The 15,497-nt window shown below is 24.0% G+C and overlaps 3 protein-coding genes across 3 annotated transcripts; 2 read left to right on the forward strand and 1 right to left on the reverse strand.

Annotated features, from left to right (window-relative positions):
• LOC112685896 (splicing factor U2AF 50 kDa subunit) lies at positions 1-6,924 on the reverse strand. The gene is made up of 11 exons (XM_025557933.1): positions 6,761-6,924; positions 6,428-6,670; positions 4,733-4,860; positions 4,560-4,676; positions 4,330-4,492; positions 4,200-4,241; positions 3,768-3,823; positions 698-820; positions 451-606; positions 226-390; positions 1-168 (listed from the first exon to the last, which is right to left on the reverse strand). Exons 1-11 carry the CDS (start codon positions 6,774-6,776, stop codon positions 37-39), a joined length of 1,341 nt encoding a protein of 446 aa, XP_025413718.1. The 5' UTR covers positions 6,777-6,924; the 3' UTR covers positions 1-36.
• A 104-nt stretch (positions 6,925-7,028) lies between these two features.
• On the forward strand, positions 7,029-12,571 carry LOC112685895 (transducin beta-like protein 3). The gene is made up of 14 exons (XM_025557932.1): positions 7,029-7,206; positions 8,180-8,231; positions 8,479-8,719; positions 8,805-9,147; positions 9,636-9,829; positions 9,903-10,096; positions 10,161-10,409; positions 10,479-10,662; positions 10,736-10,857; positions 11,432-11,590; positions 11,645-11,810; positions 11,871-12,095; positions 12,156-12,286; positions 12,364-12,571. Exons 1-14 carry the CDS (start codon positions 7,118-7,120, stop codon positions 12,547-12,549), a joined length of 2,535 nt encoding a protein of 844 aa, XP_025413717.1. The 5' UTR covers positions 7,029-7,117; the 3' UTR covers positions 12,550-12,571.
• A 1,396-nt stretch (positions 12,572-13,967) lies between these two features.
• On the forward strand, positions 13,968-15,497 carry LOC112685906. The gene is made up of 3 exons (XM_025557952.1): positions 13,968-14,270; positions 15,103-15,204; positions 15,289-15,497. The coding sequence occupies exons 1-3, from the start codon at positions 13,968-13,970 to the stop codon at positions 15,427-15,429; spliced, it is 546 nt and encodes a 181-aa protein (XP_025413737.1). The 3' UTR covers positions 15,430-15,497.

The following is a 15,497-nucleotide window of genomic DNA, read 5'->3' on the forward strand; positions in this document are numbered from 1 at the left end:
TTTAAATAATTTCATAGGTTGATTATTTTATTGCAATTAAAATTCTCTTCTGTGATATTTGTCTGGATCCATGAATGAGGTAACTACCACTCTGTTGTTAAACTTTCGCCCAGCTAAAGCTTGTTGAGCTTTTTGACAGTCAACAATAGTATTAAACTCAATGAATACCTGAGAAACAAGATTGATAGTTATTTATTTTCTTATAAAACAATTTAAAATAAATACTTTTCCGCAACCAGGCACATCAATCCCTTCAATTGGTCGTGGAATTTCTAATGATCGAACTACACCATATTTATTACACTCTTCACGAATATCTTCTAAAATATCTTCATATTCTTCTTCATCTTTAAGTTCATCAGGTGTAACCATATTTAATAAACATAAAACCTGGAAAAATTGTATATTAAATTTCTAAGTTCACAGTAAATTTTTAAAATATATGTATACCTCAGTTGGAGGTCCTGCAGTTCCAACAACTGTAAGTCCAGGAACCTGAATTGTAACAGGTACTTGTCCAAGCCCTGGATTTTTAGCTCCAATACTTGCCCTTTGTACAATTAATTTCTTTTCTCCTAATTGCATACCATTCAAACCAGCAATGGCCTACAATTAAAATACTAAAATTATTTTTATTATACTAAAAAAAGGTAAAAAAATTCAAAAAACAAATTATTTAAACAGTTATGTATTTTACCTGATCAGTCATTACAACATCAGCATATTCGCAGAAAGCATAACCTTTACTTAAACCAGTAGCAGCATCTTTAACCAAATTGAATGCTTTTAGCTGACCAAATGATGTAAGTAATTCCTTCACCTATTACCATATGAAGAATTAATAAAAAAATTATTTTTTTTGTATGGAATACTAATTCACATAGCATTTGATAATATTCCCATGCTTTGTTTTTGGATCCCAAACTTTGTTATATACTATTAGTGAATGTCTTACCTGCATATATTGTCTATAATATGAACATACAACATAGTAAATCTGTGTTTAGTAATTCCAATATTGTTTAATTAGCTTTAATATTAAAGAAAACTTACTATTAACAAAATGAAAATAAATATTAATGATTGTGAGTCACTTTTTATATTTTAATTATTTTAATTTTCAAAATGTTATATTTACCATTGGCTCTAATATTAAATTTAACTACACCCTATTAAATGCAGATTTACTACATTGTAGGTTAATAAGACTAAGAAAAGACATGTGGAAATGACATTCACTTAAATAAAAAATTTTATGTACTTTATAATCAATAGAAAAATTCAATGTAATTTAAAAATATAAATCAAAGGATTATATAATTAAAAATAAAAAAAGCAACCCATGAGGAGTTAATATTTCTAAAATTAAAAAAATGTCTATTGTAATTAAGAACCTATAATTATAAAAATATTAATTAATTATTATTATTAATAATATTTTAACATTAAGAAATAAGCAGAAATTTTCAATGTAAAAATTAACCAATTATATAATATTCTAGAAATAGGGTATATCAAATATTTTAATATAAATTGAATTCAAGAATAATATGCCTCCTTTCATAGTTATAGTAAAACTGAATAACTTCAAATAAACTAATCAATAGTTTATTTATATATTTTAATTATAGTTTATTAAATTCTATAAGTTTATAATAGTTATTAAAGATAAACCCTTTTTTTTTTTCGAAAAAAGTGGCAATATACACATCGATTTATTTGGCAGATCGCCATTGTTTATTGAGCTATACGTCTTTAATGATAAATCTTATATTTAATTTTTAACAAAAATATTTTGTTAAAAATGTATTAATTTATTTAAAATATATTAACATACAAGTTTAATTTCACTTCCATATGATTATTAAGATATTGAATTTAATTTATCATTGATTTTATATTGTGGTGAACAAGTTGAAAAGGATTATTTCCCTATTATATTTTCTTAATGATCAGTAAGAAAGTGCTCACATGACACATGTATAAAAGCATTTTTTACAATAGCCTATTTCCTACTTTCATCCCTACTCATATTACATATATAATATGACACATCAGTAAATCAAAATTATCTAAGTCTTATAATGAATGTTATTAAATTACATTAGACATTTTATAACATGTACATACAATTAATATTGAATTTTACCGTAAAATAAAAGTAAATTTATACAATTTATCTGAAAAACAGATGGGTACTTACATTATATATTATTATATTAGGTTTTAAGTAATTTTTATGTTACCTGTCTTTTAACCGTTCTTTATGTTTAATCATATAATTTCAATATTTTGAATTAAACAAAATAATATATATATATGAAAAATTACTCAAAACATATTTAACTTGCGAATTAATAGTATATTTATTTATTTCACTTTTAATTATGATTTAAATTCAATCTCTTAAAAAATTAATCAACAATATTTCCTGCACAACAAAAAAAGATAACTTACTAACTATATTTAGTAAATATCACATAAATTATATGATGTCGTCAAAACTTACAATATCTTCAATAGTCAACAAATTTAAAATCTATTTCAATAATTTTAATTTAATTAATTTTTAATTATTTAAGTACAGTAATAAAATTAATAATTTATAGATTAATAGTAATGTAAAAATGATTGATTAATTAATAATATTGTAAAATATTAAAAATAAAAAACAATTTAAATGTATAGTTTTAATTTATATACTTTGTTATGCGTACAAAATCTTTAATTAAGTAAAAATTATTATTACATATAAAAAATGATAATCTAAAATTTACTAACCATGATTACCACATTTCATTTACTAAAAATAGAAATAATATATTATTTATAAATAAAAATGTAATTTAAAACGTTAACTCATTTTCAATAAAAAAAATTATAGATAAATATTTCTTCAAAATGTATAAACAAATTGTTTTAGTTATAATAATTATATTTAATACACAATGAAGATAATATTAGTATATTATTTAAACCATGTGTTAGTTTTAACACACAAGTGTGAAAACTAGAAAATTATTTATGTTAATATTTTTATAGTAAAAGTATTATTTAGTACAAAGTTGTTGCATATTTTCAGTGTTTATATATATAAAATAAATAGTAAATAGATGATTATTATTTATTCATAGTAGGAATTTATTTAATCAAGAAAACATATAGAACGGTTTAGTAGTTCCTAAGAAATATAAACAATTTAACCAATGTAGTATTCCGAAACTCCACTTGCCTGTATGTCGAATTGGACAAGGCGACCGAGGAAGCAGTTGTATCAGAGTTTCATTTTCAACCAAGTATCCTAGCTAGGGGCAAGGGGTATAGCAGAGGAACAATTATTATCTTTTGAATGATTTGTTGAATTTCATAAATTTGATTTTTTTTATTTTGTTTTGTTTTGAATACTTTTACTTACATTTGTTTTCAGACAGAAAGAAAAGTAAATGTATCGCAAGCATAATGAAAAGTCAATAAAAGGCTGGCAAGGAGTGCCATGTCCATGTTCATACGGCGACCCTAAATAAAAACCCCAGGTCCCTGCAAATCTAAACTGCTATATTTTAATACACAAAACAAGAATATATTTTCTGAAAAAAACAAAAAATAAAACCTGAAATTTATGTGCTGAAAATCAATAAAAATTAGCACTATATTAGCTCGACTTCTTCTCGTTCCATGTTTTTGTATTGACCTAATGTACCTATGCTAATGATGGACCATAATGCTAAAAATAAAGGGCTAGATATTTTACTATTCCAATATCTTACCTGTTCATCATTAAGGTATGCTGGTAATCCTCCAATAAATATTTTATGAGGTGAATCTGAAAATCAAAGGAATGAAAAATTATTGATTATAAATATATTTTTATTTTTTATTTTTCAAATTAAACTTATTTTTTTAAAAACAATTTCTATTGATTCAGTTTAAGTGATTTTTTTATTTAGTATTATGGAAGTTTGAGATATAATAGTGTTATATATAAAAATTTTATTTCCTATAAATATAAGCTTGGTAAAAGTATCATTATATCAAATATTTTATTGCATCAGTAGAATTTATGTAATTTTTGAGAGAAAAAAATATTTAATATAATTGCAGTAGCTGCTATAAGATCAATATTACTTCAAATATTTCCTTATTATGTATCTTTAGTGTATTTTAACATAATTTTTCACTATTTACTAAATAATACAAACCTGGAACTGTCCCAAGGCCAAAAGAACTAGAATCATATTTCACTGAAACAAAAAATATAACAAAAACAATTAAATTGTGTCAACAAATAAATAAATAATAATAATAATAATAATAATTTTATTCTCATACTCATGTCTAATGTCATTCCAGAATTAAAGTTTGTCACTGGATTACTCTCAGTCATTCCTGGCGTTGGTTGATAATCATGTGGTCGTCTTATTTTTAAACTTTGGCCTTTGAAATTAATACCATCAAAAGCCATTGCTTGTGTAGTTTCATCTATAGACCTAAACTATAGTAATAAAGATAGCGAATTACAATTTAATGAATAATATTAATTTTAGTTATAAAAAAAATACCTCCAAAAATGCAAAATTTTTATCTAAATTAATTTGACAAGCAAGTACAGGATTACCAGCAGCTTGGGCCAATCCAGAGAGATGCATTTGTTGATTGAAAAACTCCATCATTTCATCCTAAAAAAAAATTAACAATTTTTTTATTTGTATTGATTTAGAACAAAATAAATTACCTCAGTTACACCAAATGGTATGTTTCCAACATACAATCGTCTAGCTTGGCGTGTTATTGTGGACCCAACAACAGGAACAGCAGTTTGTGGGGTGTCTGGCATTGTATTAGCCGGTATTTGTCCAGCAGCTATAAAATATAAGATAAAAATTAAAGGCATTGAAAAACATTAAATGTATGAACTTTTAACTCTAATAATAAAATACTAAAAATAGTAAAATAACAAGCTTTATGAATAAAACTGTAATTGATATTCACATATGATCAAGGAACCAATTATGACATATGGAAAGAACACAACTTATTATTAAAATATTTTCAATTTTGATACTACAAAACATTTTAATGGTTTTGTGATAATATCTTTACTTAAATATAGAAAAAATTACTATTTTATGATATACTTAAAGAAAAATTAAAACTAATCAAAAAAAATAATATATATTTTACTACAGCTAAAAATCTGTAATAATAATTATATCTTTAAAACATAAGCAATAATTGAAAATATTTAATGCATTCATGAATAATAATTTCAATTTTATTAATTTAAAATATATTCAATAGAAAATTTAAAAAAAAAAATTTAATCAGTTAATTTAGTTAATTAATTATTCAATATTTTCATTGATTCTACACACTTTTTTTATAGATACTTATTAATATAACAAAAATTGCAAAAATATTGTAGGTAGAATATATTTTATATTAGTAATTTATTCAAAATGTATATAAATTATTTAATATTGATCTAAAATAAAATGCTTCAACCATAATTTAAAACATACATTAATATTATTATTTAATTCAAACAAATATTTGTTAAAAACCATAAAAGAGAACAATTCTAAAATATTTAATTTAAGACAAATGCTACTAATTTATGACTTATTTGACTGTATGTACTAGGGCTTAGTAAATACAGTCAGTAAGTAAATAGAAACTTGACTGTTAAGATAGTTAAAATTAATAAATAAAATCATTTATAATAGATTAAAAAAATCTGATACTTATAAAATGTATTGAAAAAAATTACTTTAAAAAATATATTTTTAAAATGTAAGTTATATTTATCAATCAACTTGATAACACAAATAATATTTAAATGAAATATTTACTAAACTGCAGAATTTGATAATTACATTTTTTTTTTCTTTATATTATAATTACATTAGAAAGTCTTATCTGTATTATTATAATAATTTTAATCAATATTTTAATAATATTCTAAATTTAAAACTAAAATTAAATAAAAATTGTAAAAAAAATTAACTTTAATTTTAAAAATTTAAGAGCTTGTATTAATAATACAAATACATTATTTTTACAAATAAATAACAATTTGAGAAAGGTTCATTTACTTTCAAAAACTATTAAAAATTAATTACAAATAGATCAATTATAAGAAAAAAAAATATGAATTTAATTAAATATGTACCGACTGTATTTTTTTTTTTTTTATAAGGAACTAAATATTTTTAAAATATATCTACAAATAATATTTTTATAACTTAATAAATCCTTAAGCATAATTGTTGTTAAAATCCTTAAAACATTAAGATATTTTGATTTAATAATTAATGTAAATATCCCAAATGAGCAAAATTATACTTAAGATTTGAGTCATAGAGAATAAAAAAAATAAAGTACATTGAAAAGAAAAAAAAAATTTTAATTATAACATTACACATTTTACCTTGCATGGCTTTATATTGAAGAGGTGCAATATGTTCAAAACCCGGTGGCGGAACATCCCAATAAAGAGATGGCTTTCTACGTCTGGACTTATTTTTAGGTGACTTAGATCGACTACGTTTGCGTCCTTCACGACTTCTTGATCTATGTCGACGATGACGTTCCCGATCCCTAGATCTAGAACGTCGTCTTCTTTCACCACGCTCTCTGTCTCTTTCTCCACGGTCCCTGTCTCGTTCTCTTTCTTTATACAACATTCACAAATAATACAACAAGCAAATAAAAGTGTATAAATCTTATCAAATTTAAATATAATATTGCAGAATCAACTAACCTTTGTCTTCGCCCATTATATATTTACAATACTAAATGACTTGTAAGTGTAACAATTAATAAATAAAAATAACAATTCACGGGACGGTAGTCTCAGCAAGCCGTACGCGATATTGAATATTCAATAATAATTATACTGTATACACGCCATAATGCCATTTTGTAAGTAGTTCAGTACGTTGGTACATCCAAAGAGTACAAACATACAACGAACCGGTAACCATATACCGCAACCGCCCAAACGCAATCATTCCGTGATTAATGATAATATTTATAAGAGTATACATTTATTGTCAACAACTTTTAAACACGTGCTAAAATTTAAAAAATGATTCACAAACTACAATATGTAAGCTGAATGCAATTGAAGAGAAATTTACCTAGTACTTTAAAAAAAATAATTATAAGTCTAATGTCGTCGAAAATGTCTGTTAAAATAAGAGAAATGTAAGTACATTTTTTTCCACTTTTAACACGTTGATGGACACTCGATTAATTTTACTGCTATAGCAGTAATCGTCTATTTGTGTCTATAATGGCAGTTTAAAATATTACTACTATAGCAGTACTCTAATAACCTTGGCATGTTATAACAAAAATAAAAAGCAAAAACCGAAAATATTAATAAATAATTTTAATACTGCTATAGCAGTAATTTAATGATTTTAGGATATTAACATCAAGTTTTAGGTATATTATTATGACATTACTACTATGGCAGTAATGATATTGTGTTATTTTAAAGCATGTCTGTAGAACAAACTTGTATTTCTGACTGTCCGTCAATACTTAAATATTTTAACTCACTTATGATTATCAATTGTTTCTTTGTATTATTTTAATCATATTGAAGTTATATTTATGAAATTATGTCAGTTACTAATATTGATGCACTGTATTCTGGTATATAATCGTTAAAATTAAGAATTTTTTTTCAATAGTATTAATTTAATTAATGTCCAAGGAATTTGAAATTGGTCAGAAATCTTTGCATTTGATAAGTATTATTGTCCTACTTACAATAAATCAGTTTGCTAGGGTATATTATAACTGAACCATAACTATCTAATTCTTTTATTCCTATTTTCAACATTCTTTGTTATCATAATCATAAAGATAGATTTGTTAATATTTCTAATAATACATTTCAAAACTAATTTGTTTGTCCAATATTTCAATATTTCTTTTAAATAAATATATATATATATCTTATATGTATAAGAAAAAACTTATTTTTTGGATAGTTATAAATTTTAATAAAATCTAAAATTTTAAAATAGCATTTAATTTTGCATATGCCAGTACCTAATTTTTTTATAGTGTTGCACTTTATTAAAATCCTTTAAGTATAATAATTTATTAAAAATGCAATCAAAAACTGATGTTTTTAAAATTTTCTGATAACCTTTTTTTTTTACAGATTTAAACCAGAGTATGTTCAAAAAGAATTTTATTCAGGAGGTCATATTGAAGTTAGTAGAATTTTAAATTTATTATTGGCTAAATCTATGTAAATGAAAATAAGCTATTATAAACACTGTGTAATTAGCTGTATAGTAATGATCTTACACATTCTATGTTTCAAATATTTTTTAATTATTCGATAGCTTAAACATTTTTGAATATTAAAACTATTCGCTTCAACTTCAAATATTCCAATAATATTGAAAAATTAATAAATATCTCATTTCAATAACTAGTTTTGAAATCTTTATTTAGTGGACCCCAGATGGTAATTATTTACTGTGTCAATGCGGCCCACGAATATCTATATTAGATATTGAAACAACAACGTTAGTTGATTCAATACCTAGGCGCATTGACACAGCTAAAACCGGTGAAGAAGAAGATGAAGAAGATGAAACTGCTGATAATGTATTAACATTTACTTTAGATAAAAATAGTAAAAGTCTGATAACATCGCATAAAAGTGGATTGTTGTGTTCTTGGGATTGGAATGGTAAGATATATCACTCATTTAATTAATATATATATATATATATATATATATATACATATACATATAATTACATATTGATTTATAGAAAGGAAATTAATTAAATCATGGCGTCATCTTCATAAAGGTCCAGTAGTTCAACTAGCTATTAATAAAAATCAAATCATTGCATCTGGAGGAACTGATTCGATTATAAAGTTGTGGCAATCAGACAAAGCGCATTGTTTATATGCACTGCACGGGTCACAAGGTGTTATAAGTTCTTTAAAATTTTTGGAAATATCCGAATCAAAAAATTGGTTGTTTGCTGCTGATAGTAAAAGTGAAATTCATGTATGGAATTGTGAAGAAGGCAATCATTTATTTGCATTGCAAGGACATTTCAGTACTATTACAGAATTAGCATTCTATGAAAATCAGTATCTTATAAGGTTATTTAGAAAATAAATTATTTTCATTGTTATTTCTAGAGTCTGGATTTCAATATAAAAAAAGGGTATATAAAGGTATTTGGAGGTATTTTAGGCAATGCTTTTCAAATACATAATTTGTTTCATGTAACAAATACTTCTAAGACAAGACTAAAATTTTGTGTTTTTTTTTTTCATTTTTAAAGTATTTTATCAATTTTATGTAATTTTGTATTTTGTTTATTTTAATGTACATTTTACGGCTTAATAGTTTAAATTTATCTTATTTGTAATATTATCTAACGATATTTTTTTAATTTATTATTTCATTCAATCAGCATTAAAACCAATTTCATAAATATCTGGCTTTTTATTTCATTTTGGCTATTTCTAGAAGATTTTTTTGTAGTTTGTATGGCTATTAATCCAAGCTCTATTAATTATATTTCATTGCTTATATACTGATTAATAAATTTTAATTTCATATATTTGTTTTCTCTAAAATACAGTTGTGGTCGAGACAAAGTTGTCATTTTATGGGATTTAGAAACAAGAAAACAATTGAAAACTGTGGCACTATATGACTGTATTGAATCAATGGTAGTATTACCTAAAAAAGGTTTTTATCTTCAATTTTCCGAACATAAAACTGGTGCTTATATGACACCTAGTGGAGTTAGTGTTGTTGTTGGTGGAGAAAATGGTAACTATTTAATCTCTATAAAAATTACTAATATTAATTATGATAATAAAATTAAGTTAATTGAAAAAAATAGGCAAATTACAAATTTGGGATGTTCAAAATAATATTCCCATTTATAAGGAATGTGATGCTGATAATCAGTCACTAAAGTCTACTAAAAGTATAACCAATTTAATTTATAATGAAACTCGGTTAACATTAGCTGTTTGTTATACTGATAATACAGTTACTTTACAAAGTTTTGGTCAACATTTTTCTGAACAAACGGTTTGTTTATACAATTAAATAACAAATTGATAATTTTAAATTATTAATTTTTATCTTTCTTTAGTTAATAGGTTCGAATGATGAAATTCTTGATATCACACTTTTAGGTAATGAAAGTAGTCTTAGTTTAGCAGTAGCCATTAATAGTTGTGATATTTATTTATTTCCGTGGCTGAAAAAGAAAATTGAATGTAATGTTAATGGAGAACTTAATAAAATTGAGCTTGGAGTTTGTTGTAAACGATTAAGAGGCCATACTGATACAGTTTTATGTTTGGCTTCTCAAAAAAACTTGCTAATATCTAGCAGTAAAGTAAGATAATAAATTTAGATTATGTTATTCCATTTAAATTTGATTATTATATACGATGTTTATACTTAGGACCACAGCATAAGAGTATGGTCCTATTGTAATACTACCAGGACAGCTAATTGCATTGCTATTGGATCCCGACATACTGGTGTAGTAAACGCAGTGGCCATTTCTAAAAGTTTAGATTTTATTGTATCTGCTAGTACAGATACTACATTAAAACTTTGGAAACTTCCTAAAACTTTTAAATCCAGTAAGAATTAATGTTACAATCTGAATTAACTATAGTAAAAATCAAATCTTTAATTATTAAATTAAAATTTTAGGTGGATATGATATCTTAAATGTTAAATTAACCGAAGTTGGACATGAAAAAGATATAAATAGTATTTGTATAGCACCTAATTATCAGACAATTGCCACTGGATCACAAGATAAGTTAATCAAGGTAATTGATTTTTAAATAATTATTATACATTAAAACATCTTGTTATAAAAAATCTACTGACAATAGAGAAAATAAATAAGCTTAAAAATAAAAAAATTGATCATAGTTAATATTATTTTAAAATAAAATTTATAAGTTTATTGAACCTATGTATGATAAGCCTATTAATCAACAGTTTTTAAAAATATAAATACTTTTTTTAAAGTCATAACAAATAAAAATTATTGAAATCAATTCAGCTATCAGGTATTTATTTTTTTAATCATTAACCATATAGTTCTTAAATCGAGTATTCAAAAATTTAATAGAACTAAATATTAAATGTAATCATAAAATAAAAATAATAATCATAAATAATCTACTATTATAAATCAGCATATATTGTGCACAACTTATACATTATATACATAATAAACATTTAAATTAGGTAACTGATATTGAATATCTAAGCACTGTAAATATTTAAGTGCTATAAAAAATAATAATTTTATTTTCAATTATTGTTTGTATTTATTAATCAATGTTTTACACTATGCTGTTTTGATTAAAATTTAATTTATTTTTATTGTAATAGATATGGTCAGCTAATGATTTAGCAGTTCTTGGGGTATGTCGAGGTCATAAACGAAGTGTATGGTGTGTGCGTTTTTCACCCATAGATCAAGTATTGGTTTCATCATCAGCAGACACCACTTTAAAAATATGGTCTATGAGTGATTACTCTTGTCTTAAAGTAAGTAAGCTAAAAATTATATTTATTTATTTTTTATTTAACAATAAATTTTAGACATTAGAGAGTCATGAATCATCCGTATTAAAATGTGGATTCTTTAACCATGGTACTCAAGTGGCTAGTTGTGGAGGTGATGGTCTTGTTAAAATTTGGTGTTTAAAAACAAGTGAATGTATTATCACACTTGACAAACATTCATCAAAAGTGTGGGCTTTATCAAGTGAGAGTCACATTTTAATAAGTTTTAATAAGTATTTTTAATCTAATAATTATTTATAAGTTGTGGATGATGGTTCTATCTTAATAACTGGTGGTGCCGATTCAAGATTAGTAGTTTGGCATGATCGTACTGAAGAAGTGAAAATTTCTGAAGCAGCTGCTCGTCAAACTAAAGAATTGCAAGACCAACAGTTAAAAAATTTGTTACAAAAGGAACAATTGTTACCTGCACTCAAAATGTCTATTACATTAGAAAGACCGCACACAGCACTTAAAATAATACAAAGTTAGTAGTTACAATATATATTATATATTTTTAAAAATAAATCTCAAAAATATTTTACAGCTTTATCAAAACAGGGCCAAGCAGATGATTTGAAATTGGTATTTCAAAATATTAACCTAGAACAAAAAGAAAAACTATTGGATTATACAACTGATTGGAATACCAATGGAAAACATTGTCTTGCAGCCCAGGTTTTTATCAATATTATAGAATTATTTATTTAATTTATTTCCACTTGATTTTTTCTTTAATAAATGATTTATTTTAGCTTATTTTAAATATTCTTTTGGAAGATATTATGACGGGAAAATTAACTGTTACTCAAGAAAAGTTACAAGGGCTAATGGCATACAGTGAACGACACTATAGACGATTGACTACATTAAAGACAAATACACAGTTTTTATATTATACTACCAATTGTATGGCTCCACATTCATCAAAGTTGTTGTAAAATAAATATTTTTTATTTTCAACTTGAATTTATTTTTAAGGTATAAATTTAAGTTAAATGTTATACCTATTTTTGAAAGTTAAAAGTTATATATAAAGCTTTTATGGCAGTGATGGTCTCATTGGTCTATGAAACGTATCTGTAATAATTACATTATAGAATATATTAAATCAGAATGGTCATTGTTAAGATTTTACATAGGTAACATTGGGACGAAAATGGCTCTTAGCAGGGAAAATTGTTCGTAGAATCCATGATATAATACTCCATAACACCATGACAACGAGATGACAAAGATATTAATGTTTTATTGTTTTTTTTTTTTTTTTTTAATTTGAATTTAAAATCAATTTTGGTGTTTTAAATTTTTATGTTTATTTCATTATTTTTTTCTGTCAAGTTTGGGTGACAACGGCTTCTTCTATTTCAGGTTTCAACAAACATTTAATAAATAAACATAGGACATAAAAAAAAGCTTAAATTGTTAACCATAACTTGTATATATGTCATCATTTTGATTCTAAAAAAGACATTGATTCAGCATGTCAAATCTAATAATAAATGATAAGTGATGCATAAAAAGCATTTAAGGGCCTTGTATAAAATAATAAACTTTAATTAACCATAACTTCAAAACTAAATTCTTGCGCGAAATTCTAATTTCACCCAAAAAAAATGTAGACAATTTATCCATCATAGAGTTCATAGGAAAACATTTATTTTGCATATTTTTTAATATATTCAATTATTATTCATTAAGAAGCATGTTTTATTAATTTCTCAAGTTGTGATTTTTCTAGGAAAAAAAAATTTCTTTGTTATATTTATATTCCTATATATGGAATTTATCCATTTTTTCCATTTAAATAATTTATCATATATCAAGGAATAGTGCATATAAGTTGTTCATTGTTTTTATTTAACTACATTGTTTTTATATATAATTTTATTATATTGATACTCCTACATATGAACTGTTTTAAATTTTTATATTTAAATAATTTACCTGGTACCAAAGGAATGGCCCATAACAGTAATTTAATATTTTTATTGAACTATTTAAGAAAAAAAAAGTCATATTATCGCATATTTACAAGTTCAAGGAATATTTAGAAATAATTTTAGGGGTTTTTAAAGCATATGAGCATCATATTTGAAACTTTTAAGAACCTAAAAATCCGCTTTTTACAAATAACTAACCATAACGGTCGCAAACTCGAATAATTAATCGGATGGATGTCTTGAAAATAAATTTAAATATCATCCGATGTTGGTCACATTGGTAACACATGATAAATTTATTGTGATAACCTTTTTGCGTTATTTTCCATATCCTTATCTATTTGAAGAAATACATATATTTCCGAACACTTGTATTTTATTAAGTTTCATTCGGTAATCGTACAAATTAAAGAAAAATGGATATCATTCGAAGATTCTATAGTAAAAAATCTGAGGTGACTACTTCTAGTGGCCCGGCCAGTGAAACTGGTGGTGTTTTACCAATTGATTTGGAAGGAAGACATCGATTTGTAAGACAGCGACTTACAAATATGACCGATGAAGAAAGAGCTTTTCGTAGGAAATTCTTGCACGACCAACATATTCATGAAGATGAACCAGTGGTAGTTCCGGAAATATATCAAGAATTGTATAACCCTATTAGACGAGCATACAGAATGCCTATGGATGCATTTCAAGAATTTTTAGCTCCAAGAATTGTAAGTATTTATTCAGGTACATCCAAATAATTCTCAACTAGAGATAAAAATATATGTATATCCTATACATTTATTAATTATTGAACCATTTTTAATATCCCAATAAAAATGAGATAATATAAATTGCAATGTTCATTAATTTTAATTTTAAAAATGTTATATTTAACTATAGGTAGGTATTAGTTTTTGGGATTTTATTTTAATAAAATAATTAATACTAAAAAATTTATATATAATATATATGAAGTATAAATGTCATTAATTTAGTTATAGTTAGAGAGACCTAAAAGAAATTTCTTTATAGTTTTATCTTACAAAAATAACATTAAAACTAAAAAACTAAAATTTATACTACATTATAACTTTTATAATTTATGATTTTGTCATATAATCTAAATACATTTATATAAGGAAAGATAATATCCAAAAATATTCATGTATTATTAATTATATGGTATTATAGAAAATTAATGATTGTTGAAAATATACTTGATTATTACTTGCTCAATATTCATAAACAATAATGTTATTAGAAAAACCAACTTGATTCGAATCATTATATTAGAAACTAATATTACTGTAAAATAATATTATTTATTTATACTTTAAATTATAGTAAGTTATTCAATTACCTACTCATAAAGTATTGACTAATTTATTATATTTAATTATAAAAAAAAATTTGTAAGTTTTTTAACTTAACTAATTGATGTTACCTAAATTGGCTGTTACTTATCTTGCAGTTGTTTGATATTTTAATTGTTGTCAATTTTACTGTTCTACGTTGTTAATGATATACATTTTAATTAATTATTCTTTACTTTTTATTTAGGGTGAAAGAACTGCTTTTAATGTGCGATTTGTAACAGGCAAAGTGATGATGGGAATTGTTGCTACTTATGTTATAACGTACTATTTCCTTTACAATACTAATGTAAGTTTTCACTTTATCAATATATTAGTTTTTGTATGAACACTTTTCTAAAATTAATTAATATTCATAATTTGTTGTATGAAGACTTGGGAAAGAAAATCAGGATGGAGAGTACATGAATCTCGTTCTCAGTGTGTACCAGGAGATCCAGATTTTCCAAGAACTTCAGACCGCCATTTACCAAAACATTATGCAGATCGAGGTTTTAGTAGCTCACCAATTTAATAATGAAACAGTTGATTTTGTTTTATCATTTTATTAATTATTTCATTGAAGTATAAATGTAGAGAAAG

The sequence above is a fragment of the Sipha flava genome, unplaced genomic scaffold (genome assembly GCF_003268045.1).
Source record: "Sipha flava isolate LNK unplaced genomic scaffold, YSA_version1 298_pilon_pilon, whole genome shotgun sequence".
Lineage (NCBI taxonomy): Eukaryota > Metazoa > Arthropoda > Insecta > Hemiptera > Aphididae > Sipha > Sipha flava.